Source organism: Pseudoliparis swirei, chromosome 19 (assembly GCF_029220125.1).
Source record: "Pseudoliparis swirei isolate HS2019 ecotype Mariana Trench chromosome 19, NWPU_hadal_v1, whole genome shotgun sequence".
Lineage (NCBI taxonomy): Eukaryota > Metazoa > Chordata > Actinopteri > Perciformes > Liparidae > Pseudoliparis > Pseudoliparis swirei.
The window spans coordinates 13357970-13378341 of NC_079406.1; the positions used below are offsets into that span (position 1 = coordinate 13357970).

Here is a 20372-nt window from a genome sequence, read left to right on the forward strand (position 1 = left end):
GCTGAGAGGGACTTAACTCTCCGATTGGCCAGAACTTTAGTCAGACGTCTTTGTCTAACAAAGGGTTGGGCGGGAACAACCAGATGCAAGAGCCACACAGGCACCCAGAGGAGCTTGTGGAACACGTGATGCACGAGAACAGAGAACCGGACCAGTCCTCGGTCATCACAGGAGCAGGGGCAAGACCAGCGCTTCTAGTCCTGACGGCAGCCACGAGCGAGACCGCTCTGCTGGCCCAACAAAGGCACGAGCTCTCTCCAGCTAGCGCCTCGCAACATCCAAAGTCAAGCTGAACCGCAAATGAAAATGCTAATTAAGTCCTAATGAGAATCCCGATGCTGCAGGCGTTCCTTCCGATGAGCCCTCAACCTTCATTCTAGGAAGCATCAGCAACACTCAACGCGAATCATTATCATTTCTACTCAGGATTTGTTTGGTAATATTAATTTTGGGGGGGAAATATATTTAATACAAGTAAAAACAGTGTAGCAAACATAACACCATCTTAGAATTCATGATTTCAACATCAAAACACAATTCATTATCTTTTTAGAAAGGAAACTTGAGATACATCTTTTATTCACACTTTACAAAAAAGCTATCCTTTAAATCTACTACAATACTAATGCCATTCAGGAAGAAAAAAACTGGACACATTGGTTTCCATTGAAAAAAGTTAAAAGACAAACATGCAAGGGGGAAGGAAACAAAGGGACCAGGAACCTTGATCTGAGGACTAAACGTGTACTTCCTATTGACTTGCTTCCCTCTTGCTTTAAAACAAATTTAATTTCAACATACACATTAAAGTAAATTCAAACTTTATTTGCCAAGATGATGGACCAGAGTGAGGGGAGCTACATCTTAATCCATCAAGTGCTCCTCATCCGGTGGATTTGGAGTAAAAAGCATGTCGGTTGAATACATCTGTTTTGTTGAGACGTCACAAATTTGATTCATGCCGGCTTCGCTTTTAGAGAGAAATAGCCGAGCTCACTGCCCCTCAGCCCTCGGTCATCCAAAAGCAAAGTGGGCATCCACCTTTTCCAATGCAGAGGTAGGCGGTCCACAGATGGCACTAGCTGCAGTGACGAGGGGAAGAGAACTATACAGAGTGGTTGAGCACGGGGGTTTAAAAAGACACAGCTTGAGTAATATAGGGGGGGGGGGGGGGGGATCGGGTGATGGACAGGCATAGGAGATTTAGAATTCATGGCCATGGGGAGGAGCAGCGGACTATAGATATGTTGGGGTTCTGGGCGCGGCGCCGTGCTCGGGGACACAATCAGAGTGGGTCGAACACAGATTACACATCGTACTCGTGTCAGGAGGGGAGAAAGCATACCTGATTACTAGAGAGCTCAATGAATAGGAAGAATATACACATCATCATAACATTGTCACAGCTCATAAAAAAGGTAATCAACATGAACAAAAAACAATAAAAAGGACATAAAATCTTCACAAATGTCTCAACAGTATTTAAAAATAAAAGGAGAAAAGGTTGTTCAGGCGTTCGTCAAATGTAAATAGTGCAAGACAACGACAACTGCTACAGTGAGGCACGATGTTTTCTTGTACATGTGGGATTAATATACGTTGTACGGGTCACACGTCACTAGTGGAGTGTGTGTGAGATATACAGATGAACAGCTGTGGAGTCACTGGTGGGCGCCGACTCGTGTCTTTTTATCTGAACTGATGGCAGCAGTGAGGATCAATGGCTTTGCTAACGGGCAAGAAGCAACAGGCAGACTACTCTGGGGTCTATTTACAATTGCAGCAATAGGTCGGCATATTAAATCAACAGCAGGGGGTCGGGTGGAGAAAGAGAGAAACGATACCGATGCATTAATTAGTTAATAATATCTAGGGAGTGCAACGTTGTGACAGTGAACGCCTTGAACAACCTCTTCTTACGTCTTTTGTACAAGCTGGTAATATCAATTCATCTCAACATTAACTGGATAAAAATTTAGCCATAGTTTACAATACAATCCTTTTTTCAAATCTGATCATAATTTACTCTTAGTACAAAAAAACGCCAAAAAACAGGTCTTTTGTGGTTCATATACAATCATGTAAAGACTGAGTCTAGATTTCTATTCTGTACAAACACTTGTGGAAAAAACCACGGCTTTCGTGTGTGGAATTTATGGCTGGGGAAAGTCACTACTGGCCTCAGACAGTGCTACAGATCTGCCTGCAAATTACCTGTGTTGTGTGTCGAGTTGTGTTTGCAAGTGTGTCTGTCAGCTTGCATGTGTGGAGTTGAATGGCAACTCCAGACAGCGAGAGGAACTCCTATGCATTAGCCATTACTCTCTCCACCTAAAAGCAATCGAGACAAAGAAAAGATTTGTGAACGCCCCTCAGCCTAAATCCCGTGACCAACAATGGGGGTACGTGGGCCACATGCGCTCCTCAACAGAGGCCGAGCCTCACAACTACACAAGCTGGGGTTTAACAGTCGGCAAACAAGATGGTAGCTGCCCTCAGTTTATCACCGCACCCTTCCATCACAAATGAACACGACATGCAGCCCAAGTGACACGGGGCAAATGTAGTTTTCGGGACATCAGATTCTCGAGGCATCTGTGGGATCGGTAGCTAACGCGCCAGGGCCGGGTGGGAGGTGGAGACTATGGTGTAGCACCACGGGGAGGCCGTGACCACACAAAAGGCCTCAGCACCACAGAACGGCAGCAAGAAATCTCACCTCATACATCCATCTAGGGGACCGCTGAACTACCAGCTGAACGGCTGAGCCGACCCAACAACATCCGACTCGCCAATGAGCAAATCCTAAAAGAGACAAAGTATGCTGGCTGCCCAGAGGTCAGGGGGAAACAAGCACAGGCCAAAGATGGAAGTCCGAGACCGACAAGCCTGCTGCCGTTGCTGGTTTCAGATTTATACAGGACAGACAGGCAGACCATCAGCCAGGGAGCTTTTCAGGTGGACGTCGGCCCCTCAGCCACTTCTCAGTTTCCCCTGGCTCTAAAGCCAAACGGTGCCCCGTGTAACAAAGCCGAGTGAGCTACCATCCCCTAGAGTTTGAAAGACAGAAGCAAAGTGGGTGGGTGGATTTGAGGAGGAGGGGGAGTCCAAACACACAAAATATGATACACGAACAGGACTGAATCAAGCAGTTAAAAAAAAAGAACAAAAAAGAAAAACGGAGAAAAAAAATATATAGATCATCTATAACATTATACGAAATCCCTGTCGGCCATAACTCACTGTACGAATATTTTACAGGTTGTGTATTTGTCTTCCTCCTCCGGTATGGTGGAGGGAAGAGCTGGTAGTGGGAGGGAGGAGGGTCTGTGGTTGCAGCTCCCCCTGGTGACGTGGCAGGGACTCACTACCTGCGTGCAGGCAGATTGAGCCCATTGACCTGGGGGGGCAAATTGGGCAGGAGAAGCTCCAGCTGGCCGAAGAGGGAGAAGTGGTCGGAGGGGATGTGGGGATGTGGGCAGCCGCTGACATTGTTCTCTACGAGCCAGTGGGGGTCCAGGGGGCCCAAGATACCCAGCACGTTCAGGTGAGGCTTGGAGTAGAACATGTAGTCGATGACACCCTGAAAAGAGAAGATGGGGAGAGTCACCTCAAAGAAATACACGCATTGCCACGATGCTTCTGGAGAAGCGACCGTATGAACTACAACCAGACTCAAATGTGACGCCGGTACAATCACCTTGAAGTCAAAGGTGTAGTTGGTGTAAGGCATCAGGCCGTTCTCATAAGCGGTCTTCAGCTTGAAGCCGTGGGTGATCCTGCCGTTGGACGAGCTGCTCTTGCCATTGCAGTTGAACTTGGTCAGGCTGTCGCTGTAACGGAGCTCCTTGAAGTCCTTGTGGGTGCAGTCAACGCCACCAGTACTGAGGTACTCCACGACACCTATAGAGGGAGGAGATGAGACGCGGTCTTCATCAGAATGGAGAACGGTCAAGTGGCGCTGCAAGGTCCCAACAGACCCAACCAAATCACTTCCTGTAACGCCATAGGCCGGCAGCATTAGTTTTCACATGAAAACAGATATTCAGTGGAGTGACTTTAAATTGGATCAAAAGGCAGATATCTGAAAAACAGTTTGGAACAGACAACAGCTGATTATTCGGCAGATATTCTCCATCCCCAAAAATGAACAATCTCTGATTTTATCATAAAATATATTATCCAAGTCAAAGTAATAAGTACCTAAATAAATGTAAAAATCTGTAACTTGACATCAAACTAACCATCCTTTACGTTTTTAAAAGTGACAGTGATCCGTCTTTTAGTCGTGCTTTACTCCGGAGGGCTTCCTTTTTAACAGATAATTACATGGGTGGATTATTTGGAAGAGAGAATGACAAATTGTCACGCAAGTTCAAGATCACTTTTGTGGGGCGCAATGAACTGGAAACGGGTCGAATATGAGACCAGTCAGCTCGCTGTAGAACCAGCTGTTGCTGGGAGAGCAACGCATAACCCGACTGCCACAATAATGGGGTGAAGGGTTTTTTTAGAGTGTAAAATTGGTTTCTGAAAAAAATCTCATACTATCCAAGTATGAAATTGTAAATGCAATTTAAAGTATGATACACATGTATAGCCGCCAGTGCAATAAGTCTGAAGACACTTTTTTAAAATGTATTTTGAGTAATGAGATATTTCGGTGATTGGGCACTCGTTTAATTTTTCTTGGTAAACAGACAAAGCATCCATGAAGGACAGACCTGCTTATCCAGTGAAGTTTGAGAACACATTGTCACCGTTTAGGAATCTTCAAAGCATGTACAGTAATCAAACCCTCGGGTCAGATAAAGCTCGGCTTTATTAGCCGTGCATACTTACCAGAGTCAGGCAAGGAGTTGAGGTCAGCGCACAGCACCAGTGGAATGGCATTGATCTCACCAGAGACAGAGGACAGCTTGAGGCTGCGTGTGGCCTTGTCGACGATGTTCTTCACCTCCGACAGGAACATCATGGTCTGGATCAGCTTGACGTCAGAGTACTCTGGGTCCCAGTGCATGTGGGCATTGGCCACCAGGAGCAGCTGCTTCTCCATGCCATGGAGGGACTTTCCAGCTGAGGTGAGGGAGTAAGGTAAGCAGGGAGATGTCATACAGATGGGAATTCCGGCTAATGAAATGCACAATCCTGAGAACGGTCAGTCGTTCATGGAGCATGTGTCTGTAGCGACGCCTACAAGCCGTAGGCGAGTCCGTTTCAGACAAAAGCCAAATCAGATTGAACAGGACGAGCCAATCTTATTTGGCCAAATAAGAAGTCTCCAAGATCAGAACAGAGCGTCGACTCACAGGAGGCCTCCATCATCTCCTTGCGGACCTCAAGCAGCGTAGCGACACCGATGTTGTCCTTGGTCATCACCCTGTTCAGCATAGCCTCCGAGCCCTCGGAGTTAGCCATGGCCAGCTGGTTGAACTCCACTGTGTGTTTCTGCACTGCGCTGAACCTGGAGATGAACAGGACGAGGGAAGAGAAGACTCAAGTTTTGGGAGCAGCGACGGAAAATAATTAATGAAAACAAGCATAATTTATGATGCATTGCAAACAGATCCTGGATGAAGTCTAACATCACATGTTTCAATATAGTACATCAGAATTTCTTGGAATCACAGAAACTGATCTCATCTCAAAAACATCTCTTCTGATCCATTTGAGGTAAATGTGAAAAACATGCAGCCGTTTCAGCCGGAGGGACCAAAGCCTCCGAACATACAGCATGTTTTACGATCAGTTGAAAAGATAATTAAGCCCCTTAGTTCAGTGTAAAAGAGAAACTTAAACTCAAGATGTGTAGTGTTGTATGTTTAGTTATAAAAAAATGTTTTCATCTATGACATCTTGGGACTCCATTCGCTTCATTTATCAGCTGTAGTGAAATTGCTGCTTGTGCAATGCTTCCGGGTACATGTGGGAGTAAGAGGTCAGCTTTCTTGGTCTATATAGCTCTCACTTAGGAATTATTTCTTCAGTAGGCCAACTTCACCATCAGGACCGACTAGACATCCACATAAAAAAGGTGGCAAATTTCCACTTTAAGATAAGTCATATTTCAAGGACTTCTCCAAGATAGGAATGCAAAGTTAGGATGGCACAGACCTCGTCCTAAATAACTTGTCCGGTCGGTATGGCTATGACAATGACACTGAAGTATGATGACTGAAAGGGTGCTTAAACTGTATGATGGTGTTATAACATTTCTGGACCATGTATTAAACGGTGTCTATATTTACTGTAAAAAAAAACTCATTTCAAATGTAAAACTAAACTATTTAATGATTATTATTTATTTATTTTTACAGGGTGGAATTTCCTCTCCCTAACTAGACGATGAGTGCTTTTCCCTTTTTGCTTAGATTTAACGAGTATCTCTTTTGTCCACGACAGAGCTGTTGACATTACGGCTCGTGCGCGTCGAACAGCCTACCAATACACCCTAAACATAGGTATGACATGACGAGCAGTCATTGAAACATCTAATTTACGGATCGTTAGAATCTCTTATGTTACGATATGGATACGATAGCCATGAATTTAATAATTTATTTAATAATAATATTATCGGATTTTTCTTATCCTTGAAACTTAAATTAGGAGAAGCAGTTATCAATATATATGAACTAAGTGGTGGAATCTTCAGGCTCAACAGTATTGCAGCTGATTCTTTCAATTGCTCATGCATGACAACACTTTAACATCAGAGCCTATTGTATTACATTTCCATTCTGTACTTTTTCCACCCAATTGACTTTAACAGAGACTACATATTGTTCTCCCAAAGCACTGCGATAGCTCCCCAGACTGACTCACATGTAGTTAATTGGTTAAAAGTTGACAGAGCAACAATGATTTAAATACCAATTTAGGTAAAGCTATAAGAATAATGATACATTTACAGTCATATATTTTATTAATTTGTATGAGTGATTTGAAATCTAAACCATTCAACTTATTCCACCTACTGCATCAGCAGAATGCAGAGATCAGCACTGCCAACTGCTATTTGAATTAAACCTCAGCCTTCTATGGGTTTTAAATTGGTCAAAAAAATATATTTTAATTTATCGCAGGCTAATAAGTCATATGAATGAGTCATACGGTTTTATTGTTTTTACCCCATTAACACTAAAAGCAGTTATCCAATAATAAAGATGCATATATTCTCAGATATTTAAGTTCATATTATGGTTTAGATATTTTTTTAAACAGTTCCTCATTATTTATCATCACTTATTTTCTCAAATAGTGTAAAAACTAGACCGATATTGTTTTTATGCCATCTTAGCATTAGTACCCAATCAATTTAGCATCGCATTTGTTATTCTACACATTTCTTTCTTGCAACTACAATTCAAAAAGTTCATATAATCTGCTGTTTTGTGCTAGTAGCTGCCAACGAAGCCTCAGGATGCAAGCAGACAGAGCAGCAGCTACAGACGTCTCCTGAGCTGACTGTTGCGCCACACCAGAACATTTTAATTTTTAATTTGAGGAATCACTTAATGAAATGCATTAGCCCTAACACCGCTCTCAGAGCCACAAAATACAACTTTTCCACGTATGCAATCATACCGTCCAAAAGCTAAACCGCCTTTAATGTGTAACATCTAGGTCGTCACTTTTATGAAAATTAATAGCTCGGAGTCATTGACCACATCTGACTTCCAATCTTAAAAAGTGCTTTCTAGCATAACGCCCAACCAATTTTGAGATCAGAAGTATGCTGAATATTGTAAGTAGCTATTGCGGATTCATAAAAGCACCACTTTCTTATTCTACAATACACACCTAGCTTTTGTTGACATATTGTGAGATTAAAATGGTACAATCAACAGTGGTAGTTCCACACGGCTGATACAACGCTCAACAAAAACAAGACGGTTAACAGAGTAATGTTTCATCTTCCCAGCATTAGATTGGACCTGGAGTGAAATGGTTAAAAAAAAAAAGTCAAACCTAATTTCTGTTAGAATTATTGCATTTCAACTCACTCCAGTAACATTAGGCTCAATCCTAATTATATCTTCATACAATATCAGATATTAAAGTGATTAACTGGATTTGGACTTGGAGCTACCAGCCAGTTTGTCTGGCATTCATACAAAATAAATAAGAATAATACATGATATTTAACTTGTTTAGAAGTATAATCAAATGTTTAGTCAACAAGAGATATAGGCCAGAGGGAAATAATGGCAAAATGTGTGGGCACATACTTTTCTGTTTTGTAGAAAATCGCACAACCATCAACGTGTTTACGGTCCGACTCTGACATCGTCCTGGCTCGTGACTTTGGACTGAAGAAGCCCTCGTACCCATGCTCCTTCAGCTCAGGCAAGAAGTAATTGTAGTACTGCTCCGTCTCAACTTCCTGTAAATCGACAAGAAAAGTGTCAGGATGAACAGCCACTCATCTATAAAACACCTTCCAAAAAGAACAAAACTAATTAAAAATTAAACATTTAATTTAAGATTTGTGAACAAAGAGCATTTATTGGCTTGGATAAAGATTTACAGGTGCAGCCAAAAACATCCCGCTACCCCTACCCAACCCACATCTTTTCACCTTGTTAAATCTGCATTGGTAATAACATTTAGTTAATTTCAGTAAAAACCTGAAGACATGCGTTGACGTTCATCTCTCACCTGCAAACTGATGATGTCTGCATTGCAGCCCATTATCTCCTGCATGATGGATTTCTTCCTGTACTCCCAGTTAAGAGCCCAAGAGGGGCAGTAGCCATATAGCTGACGTGTGGCATACTTATCACACAGCACATTGTAGCACATCACAGAGAACAGTGCTGTGGGGAGAAATGAACACAACTTAGAATTGCTGGAGAAACTGATCATTTATTGCCTCAGATATTTTTTAGGATGGGTAGGGACATTTCCACACTTGTTTCACTAGTAATGAAACAACATCAAATGACCACAATGAAGCCTCGATTAATGCTGTATTCTTTGTTCCTATCTAGACATGGAAACCATTTATTTTACACAGCTTTTGGTAAGCAAGGTAAATTACATACCAATTGTTACAGTTTCCTAAAAAGAGAATGTTATCAACACAACCAAATATATATATAATTTATTTTTGCATTTATTTCTCCAAAAATGTTGTCTGGAGGCACAATTTGTCAAAGATTGGTTGAAATTTTCACAAGGGTTTAGTCATTCGTGAAAGAGCATTAACCTCAGCTATGTTGTCCTTACCTGAGGCCCGTGTTCGGTCTGGTTCCTGGAGTGAGATCCATGACCGGGCTGGTGGCAGCTCTGTTGGGACTGAGCAGAGGAACAAATAGTTTAATATGGGTGACAACATGTCACCCACGGTATTTTGTTTAAGGCCCATAAGTGGTTGGGTTGACAATTTCAACATTTATATCTACAGATGACATTTTTGGGGTGAATAAAAACTTGCAATATGCTAGTCCTGGTCCGGTCTCAGAACTGCCACAGAGGGACTCACTGCGCTTGATAGCCCCTGCCAGATTGTCTAACAAGTAGTTGAGCAGTCTCCGCGTGCCATCAGGTTCCTGGTAGAGGCTCATAATTTCTTGTGCAAGTGGGTTTCCTGTGAAGAAAAAGCAAAGTGTGCTGAATCATCACTAAGAAAACAATGGGATTTCAAGGCTAGAATGGCTACAAAAAACCTTGATAAGCCACTCACCTTTCAACCCCAGTGTTTGTAACTGAAACAGTTTCCCCAACTCAAATGGCAGAACTCGCAACTGGTTGTTATTTAAAAGCAGTTCCCTGTGAAGGACATGGGGGAATTTGATTATTAGAAACCAGCCCTCCTGAGCAACAACCATCATTTGCCTATGCCATGCATTTGAATTTCAGATTGATTGTTATGTGAAAGAAAATTGCCAGATATCTTATGAATCTACCAGTATGTCTCATTGTGGGTGCCAAAACCAGTTTCAAGATCGATCATGGAATAGCTACTCTTTTACATTGTGCCTGAATTAAGGGTAAATGATAACCTAAAACCACTCACCTGAGCGATACCATGTTGCCGAGCTCTGACGGCAAGCTCCTGATCTTATTGGATGAGAGATCCAGGTACACCAGGTTGTGTAGTTTGGCAATGTCTGGCGGGATGCATGACAGTGAGTTATCACTAATGTGCAGGGCAGTAAGATGGGTGAGAGACCACAGGGCTGTGCTGAGACTCCTTACACGGCCTGCAGTGTCCGCGGGAAAAGAACACAGGAGAATTAAATCCAACATCTGTTTAATCCGTTTGCAACAAAGGAAAACATGACATAACTCGAATCCCAATGGTGGGAATGGGTCAACACTGGGTTGAATGATTTCACTATGATTAAGATAACTGATGGACTGCATTAATTTCCCAGAAATAATGGACAAACAGATTAATGTTAAGAGTGTTGATTTACACTCACTATGTTGCATCTCCAGGAGAGTATTTTTTTTTTTTACACAGAGAGCCATTTTAAACCTAGCCAAACACAGTTTGGGATTTGAACTGTGCCGATTAGAAAAACAACTCGCAACAACTACGCAAATGAAAAAAATCCTTCAATTGATGTCTATGGGGAAATGCCTACCATAAAGTGGTACCTGCATCCATTCTGGTTAACATGTGGCTATATGATGATTTTCTTGCGTTTACTATAAAATATAATTAATATCATCGAGTTTCGGGCTGTTGGTCAAGAATAACCAGAAATCTGAAGAGGTTGCGCTGGGCTCTGTGAAACTGACAAACATTTAACCCCAATTTCCAACATCTTTAAGAGCCAAGCAGTTAATCAAGTGTGTAATTAGCAGATTAATTTGAAATAGGGGGGGGGGGGGTCTTATAAAAAGGGATAGACAGGTGCAGTTAGATTGAACAGTGACGATCCAGTCAAAGGCATTTGCTGCACTAGACCTTTTGACTTAAATGATAGAATGAATGACAGCTGAATTCAATGAGCTGCTTTGACTTCATTCATGATGGGTCTCTCTCATAGGGGGCACTTTATTAGAACCATCACTAGAGCTATTCGTAACATGACATGTCAAAATGTCTACTTTGTAAATGCCCGTTGCATGTGGGGTTATGAAAGGTAGATAATTGAAGACACTACTTTACCTACTAAACTAGAACATATCGGAAAATACTCACCGCTGATTTCCAGCTCAGCCCAGTATGACTTCTTCCCGTTGGTTGACTCCTCGGTTGACATAATTGTGTACATCCGCCTGGGATCCGGCGGGTCATATTTTTCCTTGGGCATTCCTATAACACTGCAGACAAACGTGTTTTAATTAAGATATGGTTAGATTGATACATTATTTGGAATCGTGTATACTACTATACAATTAACTTTAAACTGCTTATTATAGAGGCTGATATTTCATTGTTGTCAAGTTACATAACAAGCTACATTCAAATCAACAACGTAATACATGTCATACTAAACTTGGCAAACTAGAACTGAGTAAAGCGTTAATTAACGCCCGGAGATGAACTCACAATAAAAAAACTGCACTTAGAAAACAATAAGTAAAAATAACTACCTCTAGCTAAAATTAGACGATGTTCCTCTCGTTGTGGCTCACTCATTAGCCTAGCTTAACCTAAATAGGTAACATTAGCTAGCTATCAAACTACACATAACAAACGGTAAATAGCTAAAGCTAGCTCGCTCGCTAACGAGCAAGAAGGTGAACGAACACGCGAAGTTAGTGATATTATGCAATTAGTCAACTGGCTTTACCGCCTTTTGCAAGTAGGTTAGCTAAAAAAAAGGGACCGGAATATTAAAATATACTGCACAATTGCTGTTTACATAATAGCAAAGCACTGACTTGCGCATTAACGCTAGGCCACGAAGCAGCGCGTTAGTTAGCTGCCGCTAGCTCGACTGCGGGAGCAAGAATGGGCCACTATGTTATAAACTGGGAGCAAACCAGCTCACAGCGACACACAACGCCGGGTTTCAGGACAATATAAGCTTGTTTTAGCTTAGCGTGAGGTAGCTTGTTAGCTAAAAGCTAACATATCTCAATTACTCGAAGCTGAGCGACTTCCTATCCAGATAAGTCCTACTTTTAAAAAAACGACCACGTCCCTTTGAACATCTAAACGAGATTGCGGTGAAACGTCAGAAACCCGTTAACGTCAAATCACAGTGATTGCTGTTTTTATACCTGCAAGAGCATACCAAATCGCGAGGACGACTGCGTGTTCTCTTTTGTTTTCTAGCTACTTCTCACCCGTTTCCGCTGCTGTATCATGGCGACTGGAAGTTTTTTTTTCTCCCCGTCGATAACAGCGCCTGATCCTATTGGTCAGCGCGCAGACGGTGTCACCAGCTGTTGAACCAGAGTAAATATTATCCCAAAATGATGTGTGATGGACCACGTTATGGATAGATGTAATGCCACGTTTCGAGCTACGCTGACTTATTAACATATTATGCATAGTAAGCAGACTGATGTAAACAAAGCAATGATGTCATGGTTGCATCTGTAGGGCGATCCACTTATTGACAAACTGATTTCTTTGCTGGCGAAGATAATAAGTAGTAAAGAGATGTCTTATATCAATATATTCATAAAACACAGCAAGGCATGAACTTTATTAAGATTAAAACAATTGAACAAGTCATACAAAAATAAATATTAATTTAGTAAAAAGTACAACAACATATTGTTTAAATTCAACACTGACACACATCTATCAGGTGATCCTGTAGATAAGTGAGGGACTCTTCCACATGGAGAGGCAAGGCTTGGCCGAGGTCCGCCCGGGATCTGGACAGGAAGGCCTCCACAGCATCACAAATGGCAGGCTTGAATATCATATCATCTGGCTTGTAAACCAAGTTGCCAATATGTCCTCTTTGTTCAGAGACTGAGTTGCACAGATAGCCTGGGTACAAAAGACGAAAGAGTTAAAACAAAGTGGGCTTATTGCTACTGTTGAAACGTTTTAATATTCAGGGTACTGGTACATCTGAGATCAGTTAGTAAAAGTGAATGTAACCCATGTCTTAGAAACTTTATTAAGGATCAATATTATCTATGGAAATCAGTGCTAAAAGACTATCACAAATATATTTAATATTTAACAGCTATATAAACATTTTAACACAGATGACAGATTTTAAAATAAATGAAAAATAAACAACATAAATACATTAAAAAGGACAGAGCACAGGAATATTAAAAAGGGTATACAGTTCCTAAATATTAGATTTAAATTAGGCATTTAGCATGACATTAATTAATTAATTCTGTAGAATAGACACAGAGATTCCCAGAGGTGAACGAATTACAGTTGTTCTAAGTTTTTCCAGACATAGGAAATGCTGGAAAAACTTAGAAAATCTGTCTAAGTAGAAAGGAAATGTAAAGACATTTGACTTTGTGATTAGGAAAGTCCAGCTCTTGTTTAATATTTGTAACCATGGTAAGAACTTTGTATTACTCTGCTGTACAAAAAAGAGATTCCCATAAAACAGCTCCGTAGAAGTCCATATGGTAACCCACCACATGTTGCACATCTACTGGAGTCTGAGGTATCTGCTTCATGTCAGCAGGACAGTGGAAAGCTGTTTTAGTCAATAGGTGTTGGCTTTGATTCTGACAAGATTTACTTACTGGCCGGCTTAGCGTACTTATTCATTTATTTATAATTTATTAAAGGATAAAGTTGGTCTTGTTATATTGAATGATATTAACAAAGATTCGACAGGCTACTGTGAAGTAATGTTGGTAATACCACTAAACTGTGGCTGTGCATCATGGCTACGAGTAAGCAACTACTTTCTGTTCAAATTTACAGAATGTATAAAGAGCCATCTCCTGATAATATCTGCATATACTGTGACACAGTTGTCTTGCATTCACCAACATTTCACCTTTCATTGCTTTGTTGTAGCTGAGCAGCAACATCCAGAGAAGATGGACCAACTCTTCCCACCGTTGCCACCGTTCAGTACCGTCCTGCAGAACACAGTCATGAATCAGGTCCCGTGTACGGTTGTTTGTTGTGGCTAACTTATAAGTGATATGTTCATACAATTACATTGGTGAAGAGCAACCGCTGACTGATAAGGTAAAGAAACCAAGGTGCAAGAGTGATATTCACCGAAGGGTCTGGTGCAAGTGTGCAGTACTTCAGAAAGTGAAGCAGAAGACTGAGCGACATGGGCAGAGGGGTTTTCAGTGGGCATGCATAGTCCAACAGATGTTCCAACAGCTTACATCTCAGCAGCTTGCTCTGCAGGCTCTCCAGCAACAAAATCCTGCGTGTCAGAAACAGATTAGTCCTTGTTAGCTTGGAAAACTGGGAAAACTGAAGAAGAGGCCCAATGTGCCATTGGAATAAATATTTGTTACTTAATGGCCGCACTTAAAGACCACCTAGAACATTCTGAAATACATTTGCATTTTTAAAAAACACACTACTACATAATGAAATTATTATTACATTAATGAAAAATATATTGATGAATACATTTGTGTTAGTCTTGTAACATGTTATGATATAGATTTTACAATTAATATATCAGCCTGGTTTAATGTGTTCAGTATTTGTTTCATACACATAATTAAAAACATCATACAATTGAAAAGGTCCATGTTAAAACAAGATAAATACATTTTTAAGGCAATATGTAATACATATTCCAAAAATGTAATTAAAAAAAACTTTATAATTATTTTATGCCCGTCTTAAATACACGATGACATTGTCTGCCAGGTATTTAATTGTTTTATTAATATTATCCAACTTATTTTACAAATAATTTGCTCCATTTACCAATTAAAAATCAATTATAATTGACAACTTGAAAACACTGAATATCCCAGTGGCACAATATCACAGGCAAAAGTGATCTTTGTCTATTAAAGAAAACAGTTTCTCCCGCTTAATTCAACATGATCAAAGCCTGCTCAGCTCTCCTCCTCACCTTTGAGCTCGCAGAGGTATATTACTGATGAGCATATGGAAGAGCTCCTGGGACAGCTTGGCAGAGTTTAGAGCTGGAGAACGGTCCACCTCAAGGGCCAAGGACAGCATCCTCTGGAAGATGGACACCATTCTACACGAGATCACAGGACAAGCACATTAATGTGGCTAGACAGGCATAGAAGCAGCCATAATGATATATTCATGCATGGAACAACTCATTATAAAGAACATTTCTAAATGTGTGATTAACCGGATTAGTTCATCTCTCTCTCTGGCTGCTTCCGGGGTCTCTCCATGCTCTGTTGATTTCATAATGGCAGAAAAGAGCCACTTGATGACCTCCCTGGAAAACAAATGAACATCCACATTACTGGTGTCACAAATATAAAACACTCTTGTGATCACCCTAGCGTAGAGTGATTTGCAATATGCTGTTGCATGTCATTAATTTGCCTTTTAGTGAGTTTAAATGTAGCATCTTCTTTTGAACTCTTAGTTTCTTAAGTGCTATGAGCTATGAGTTTAATGTACACCAACAAGTTGGGCATGCAACATTAACAGAGAACAGCAGTGTATTTAAAATAAAATGCCCCTGTTCAGACACAGGGGAATTATGTCACTGCAGTGACAAAGAAAAAGTATATTATTGTAGGAAAGACAGTGTGTAGGAAAGGAAAATCATTTGTGTGGGCTATTGATTGGTTTTGAACCCCTGAACTAAACATAAAAAAAAAAAATGTAAAAACATGTGCACCTGACACGAGGAAACTGCTGATCACATGACAATGTTGTTTTGGCAATGGAGTGGTGGAGAGCCGAGATGGAGCGTTTGGCCTGGAAGTCATCCTCCAAGGTTTGCACAATATAGTCCAGGAGCATACGCACAACCTCACATGGATGTTTCTTTGTATGGTAACAAGGAAGCAGGAGGGGCACAGAAAGGTCAGTTTACTTAAATCACGAAAAAAAATCATCAGCCATAAATATGTCTGCATACTACAGCAAAGTGAAAGAAATATCTAAATATTCTTTCCTCTACTTTTGGTCTTGAAACAGGTCATTTCATAATATTACAACCAAGACATGGTCTTGTATAGCCACACTGGTGGTGCGTTGATATATCACCAAGCTTTATTGTAAATTCACACATTTTGCTATCGAGGAAAGTACCTGATCGGCCATGACTGAGGTCAGCAGCTCCCAGTCCCATGAAACGGTGGTATGATCAGCCATGTGGTGTCTGCAATCAGAAAGCAGTTTTAATCTTTAAATCTAAATATGGAAATGCGAGGGAGAAGATGGAAGGGGGGGGACGCAAAGGACATATCAATAATGTAAATAGAAAGGACTAGAAATAACACATTACTATTAATTCTTATTCCTACATTCGCTCACCTCTGTGTCCTCTTCAGCAGATTAAAGGCCTGCACGCACAGGTGATAAGGACACTGTGGGTCGAGCAGAATGCCGCGCAGCAGGTGGGAGGTGATATCTCTCGGGGGATAGTAACTCGGCTGAAGCAGGTCAGACAAGAGCTGCAAAGTGCCCTCTGGGTAGTTCTCATCCATGGTACTGTAAACCAGGCTCAGGCTCTGACGGCACAGCACCTCGGGAGCTCCAAAACCTTTGTCTTCTTCATCAAACTAAAAGACAAAATAGACTCTGTGCATTCCACCTAGCATATGATCGTGTGTAAATAGAGCAATGGAAATTGAACGATTTGTAGAAATGCCTCTTACCAGGGCTTGAACGGGTCCAGACATTATTTTCCTGAGGGTAACAGGGCACACAAATTGCCTGTCCTCTCGACTAGCCACCATAAAGTCCATATCGAATCTGCTCTCTTTGTTCACTTCGTCACTACCCTCTTGCCAAACAAAAGACACTGGACTGTCAATGCCCAGATCCCCTCTGGATGTCCCATCCTCAGATCTGTCCTCCATGTCCTCAAAAAGAGGTTCATTAGGGGCGCTCCAGTGCAAGAAGTCAAAGCCGTTTGAGGCCTCGTCAGCCTGCATCTTCTCTCGCTGCCATTCAGATGGACTCTCAGATCGTGTCTGCTCAGAGGTGAGTGTTTGGTCGACTGGGCTCATAAGGTTATGAGATATGGGATTTGTGTGGGACCGAGAGTCAAGATCAAAATGCTCAGACGGGTTTGGTCCGGTGGTCGGAGAGTTGGGCAATATGTAGACTTCTCTTCTTAAGGAATCCTGTGTTTCATCTTGGAGTGAAGAAGTGGATGTTATACAGGAGATGAGCATGGATGAGCAAAAGTCATCTCTCCTGTCTTCACGAGGGCCGAGCTCCATTTTGCTCTCTTTCTCAGAGCAGGGAGACTCAGCTGGGGTCTGTCGATGCGGAGATATTTGACTATTTAACTGTGTGTTTGTAATAGTATTACTGTTCTCTTTTTCCTCCTGTCTAATAAGAGTTTCCACCACCATAGGAGGAGATTCAGCCAGTGAGGGATCCAGATGTGTACCGTTTGATGCACTAGTTCTTCTCAAATTAATAATGCATTCTGGTGTATCACTGTTATTGTCTGCCTGCACCAGCAGTGACATTTGTGAACGAGTTGTGTTTAAATAGACGGATAACTTTGATGTCTGCAGTTCTGCAATTTGAATTTTATGGAAAGGCAATCGTCTTAATTTTACAATTGCTGTGCGATGCTGTTTTTTATCTGGCTGCTTTTGGTGTTGTGTTGGAGAATCCAAAGGTCTCTTCTTCGGCTTTAAATTGCCACAGTACTTCTGTAATGCAAAGACCGTGAGGTCTCTGGATGAGCTTTTCAAGTCACAATCTTGTTGGTTTGAAGTGAGATTTTTAGTTGGACGTTCATCTTTCACTTGAATGTCATCTGGTGGCAAATTCTTTGATTCCCATTTGGTCCCATTTGCTACGTCAGCCTCTTTCAAGTCCTCCACCGTCAAGGCAGAGGGATTTGGTCTTTTGTGTTTCAGCTCTGGAAGAGTCCATCTTGCATCTGTGAGGTCAATATATAGCTATAAAAGAGAAGAATAAACATAATGTTATTACCGTGAAGGATATCATGGCTTTGAATTATGTCAGCATAAACACATTCCTACACATGTTTAACTGTAAGCCTATCTACCCATTTTCTCTTGGCCATTAAGGTTAACGTATATGAAATTGTCCAATTAGTATTTTCATCTGGTAATCCACACAGATTATCAGAAGGTATAGAGTTGACCACTGTCAGAGATGCCCCTTGTATATAGCTGGGGTGTGGACAATGTTGCAAACCAATGATAAATGCTGCTTAATAAAAGTAGAGGACAAAAACATTACATTTAGCAGGACAGCCATAAACAGTAGAGCACAACGTTAAAGAACATGCATATAAATAAATAACATATTACCCATGCTTCGCATTTCATTGATTGCTTGACAGTATTTCACCACAACATCATTGTGGGAACAGACATGGCAACCAATACGATTGGCGCATGATGACATTAAGGGTCCAATGAAGAAGGTTGTTATGTTACCTTGGGGACGTTGACGGACACCCGCACCGCGCTGAGGGGCAGTGGGCTCGCTTCGGCTTTGGTCACTATGGCCCCGAAGGAGCCGATGATTTCCACATCGGAGTCGTCTTTATCACTGTCGGAGCTGAGGGTGATCACGTCGTCCATGGCTCCTCGACCGTTGACCCTCTATGGAGACGGGAACGTCAGTACGGTGTCGTTACCTGAAGCAGACCCATGACAGCCGCCCCGGTCCGAAACCAACATGCGCATAATGTGTTGGAGAACAACACCTCACGCTGACCGCTCAGGTGAAGCATGTGACCTTAGGTCCTGTGGCATTTCCTTGTTAGTTTGTCCCGCGTCGGTGATTTTAGATTTGACTGTGACATTATCTCCACAGCTCGCGGGGCGGCTCAGTGACGCTGCTAGCTAGCTAACACGCAGCTATATCCGAAACACGGAATCCGGGCGCATCGGGTGCGTAAAGTCGAATCAAATGTATCATCGACGTCCGAGAATTGACTCTTCCTCTTTCTTCGTGTATGTTCTTCTTCTCTGGTGGATCCCGACCAGCGACACCGTTTCAAACAGCACCACCTGCTGGCGCGGGAAGACTCGCCCTGCCGGCATCTCCTCATACCACGTTATGCTTTATGCAACTAACAAGTTTGACTCTTTTGGTTTCTCCATATCACTCAACACACACATATGGAGAACATACAATGACGTAAGTATAAATAAATAAAAGCATGAATAAATACAGGAATAAATAAATGCTTAAATAAATGTATACATAAATAAATAGAGGAATAAAAAATACATGTTTAAATGAATGTATAAATAAATAAATAGAGGAATACATTTTAAAAAGTATAAATGAATAAATAAATAGAGGTATAAATAAATGAATGCTTAAATAAATGTATAAATAAATAGAGGAAGAAATAAATAAATGCTTAAATAATTGTATAAATAAATAGAGGAAGAAATAAATATAATTGAAATATAAGTTGTCCCTAAACAGGACATCATTAGATAAATATATTTCTATATTTCTGTATTTATTCATTTATTTAAACATGTATTTATTTATTCCTCTATTTATTTATACATTTATTTAAGCATTTATTTATTTATTCCTGTATTTATTCATGCATTTATTTATTTATACTTAAGTCATTTTATGTCCTCCATAAACACATGCCTGCCAGGTGATTTTCCACTCCAATAAAGTTAGTTCAAATCTGCTCCTCCACCCTTTGGTTTTTTTATTATTATTAACCCTGTCGCACAACCTTCTTTGCTTTTATTGTGCACCTGTGTGTGCACTTGTTTTTATAGTGTTTATAGATGAATTGTTTAGTTTCATCCTAATTAGGCTTTAGGTAATACAATCTTATACCGTAGCATTTAAGTTTATTTACAAAAAAAATTAGACACCATAATCATACACCATAACATGTTGGCTATATCCTATGCAGTATCACTTGTTTTGATCTTACCATGTCATGTGTGACTTTACCCCTTTGCTGCTGTAATCCTTTACATTTCCCAACTGCAGGACTAATAAAGGATTATCTTATCTTTGTACACTATACTGTGATTTAATTTGTGTATAATGATTCCTTCTGTACACATTACATACAGGACTGTCTCAGAAAATTAGAATATTGTGATAAAGTTCTTTATTTTCTGTAATGCAATTTAAAAAACAAAAATGTCATGCATTCTGGATTCATTACAAATCAACTGAAATATTGCAAGCCTTTTATTCTTTAATATTGCTGATTATGGCTTACAGCTTAAGAAAACTCAAATATCCTATCTCTAAATATTAGAATATCATGAAAAAGTATACTAGTAGGGTATTAAACAAATCACTTGAATTGTCTAATTAACTCGAAACACCTGCAAGGGTT

General features: G+C 40.8%; 2 protein-coding genes across 4 annotated transcripts; both read right to left on the reverse strand.

The window, feature by feature from the left end:
• Nucleotides 1–562: 562 nt before the first annotated feature.
• Nucleotides 563–12260, reverse strand: cnot6a (CCR4-NOT transcription complex, subunit 6a). Of its 2 annotated transcripts, none has more exons than XM_056440025.1 (12): nt 12187–12260; nt 11159–11280; nt 10022–10208; nt 9689–9774; nt 9488–9592; nt 9232–9300; nt 8662–8819; nt 8232–8386; nt 5310–5464; nt 4843–5076; nt 3701–3903; nt 563–3583 (listed from the first exon to the last, which is right to left on the reverse strand). In XM_056440025.1, exons 2-12 carry the CDS (start codon nt 11268–11270, stop codon nt 3368–3370), a joined length of 1680 nt encoding a protein of 559 aa, XP_056296000.1. In that variant the 5' UTR covers nt 11271–11280; nt 12187–12260; the 3' UTR covers nt 563–3367. The 2 variants fall into 2 exon arrangements, with proteins under 2 accessions (XP_056296000.1, XP_056295999.1); XM_056440024.1 differs by having other exon boundaries at nt 9440–9592.
• Nucleotides 12261–12587: 327 nt separating this feature from the next.
• simc1 (SUMO interacting motifs containing 1) lies at nt 12588–18859 on the reverse strand. Of its 2 annotated transcripts, XM_056440017.1 has the most exons (11): nt 18755–18859; nt 18472–18639; nt 16699–17964; nt 16355–16602; nt 16130–16199; nt 15714–15862; nt 15210–15302; nt 14958–15089; nt 14132–14288; nt 13902–13986; nt 12588–12910 (listed from the first exon to the last, which is right to left on the reverse strand). In XM_056440017.1, exons 2-11 carry the CDS (start codon nt 18616–18618, stop codon nt 12699–12701), a joined length of 2559 nt encoding a protein of 852 aa, XP_056295992.1. In that variant the 5' UTR covers nt 18619–18639; nt 18755–18859; the 3' UTR covers nt 12588–12698. The 2 variants fall into 2 exon arrangements, with proteins under 2 accessions (XP_056295992.1, XP_056295993.1); XM_056440018.1 differs by lacking the exon at nt 12588–12910 and having other exon boundaries at nt 13901–13986; nt 14248–14288; nt 18472–18859.
• Between the last annotated feature and the right edge of the window lie 1513 nt (nt 18860–20372).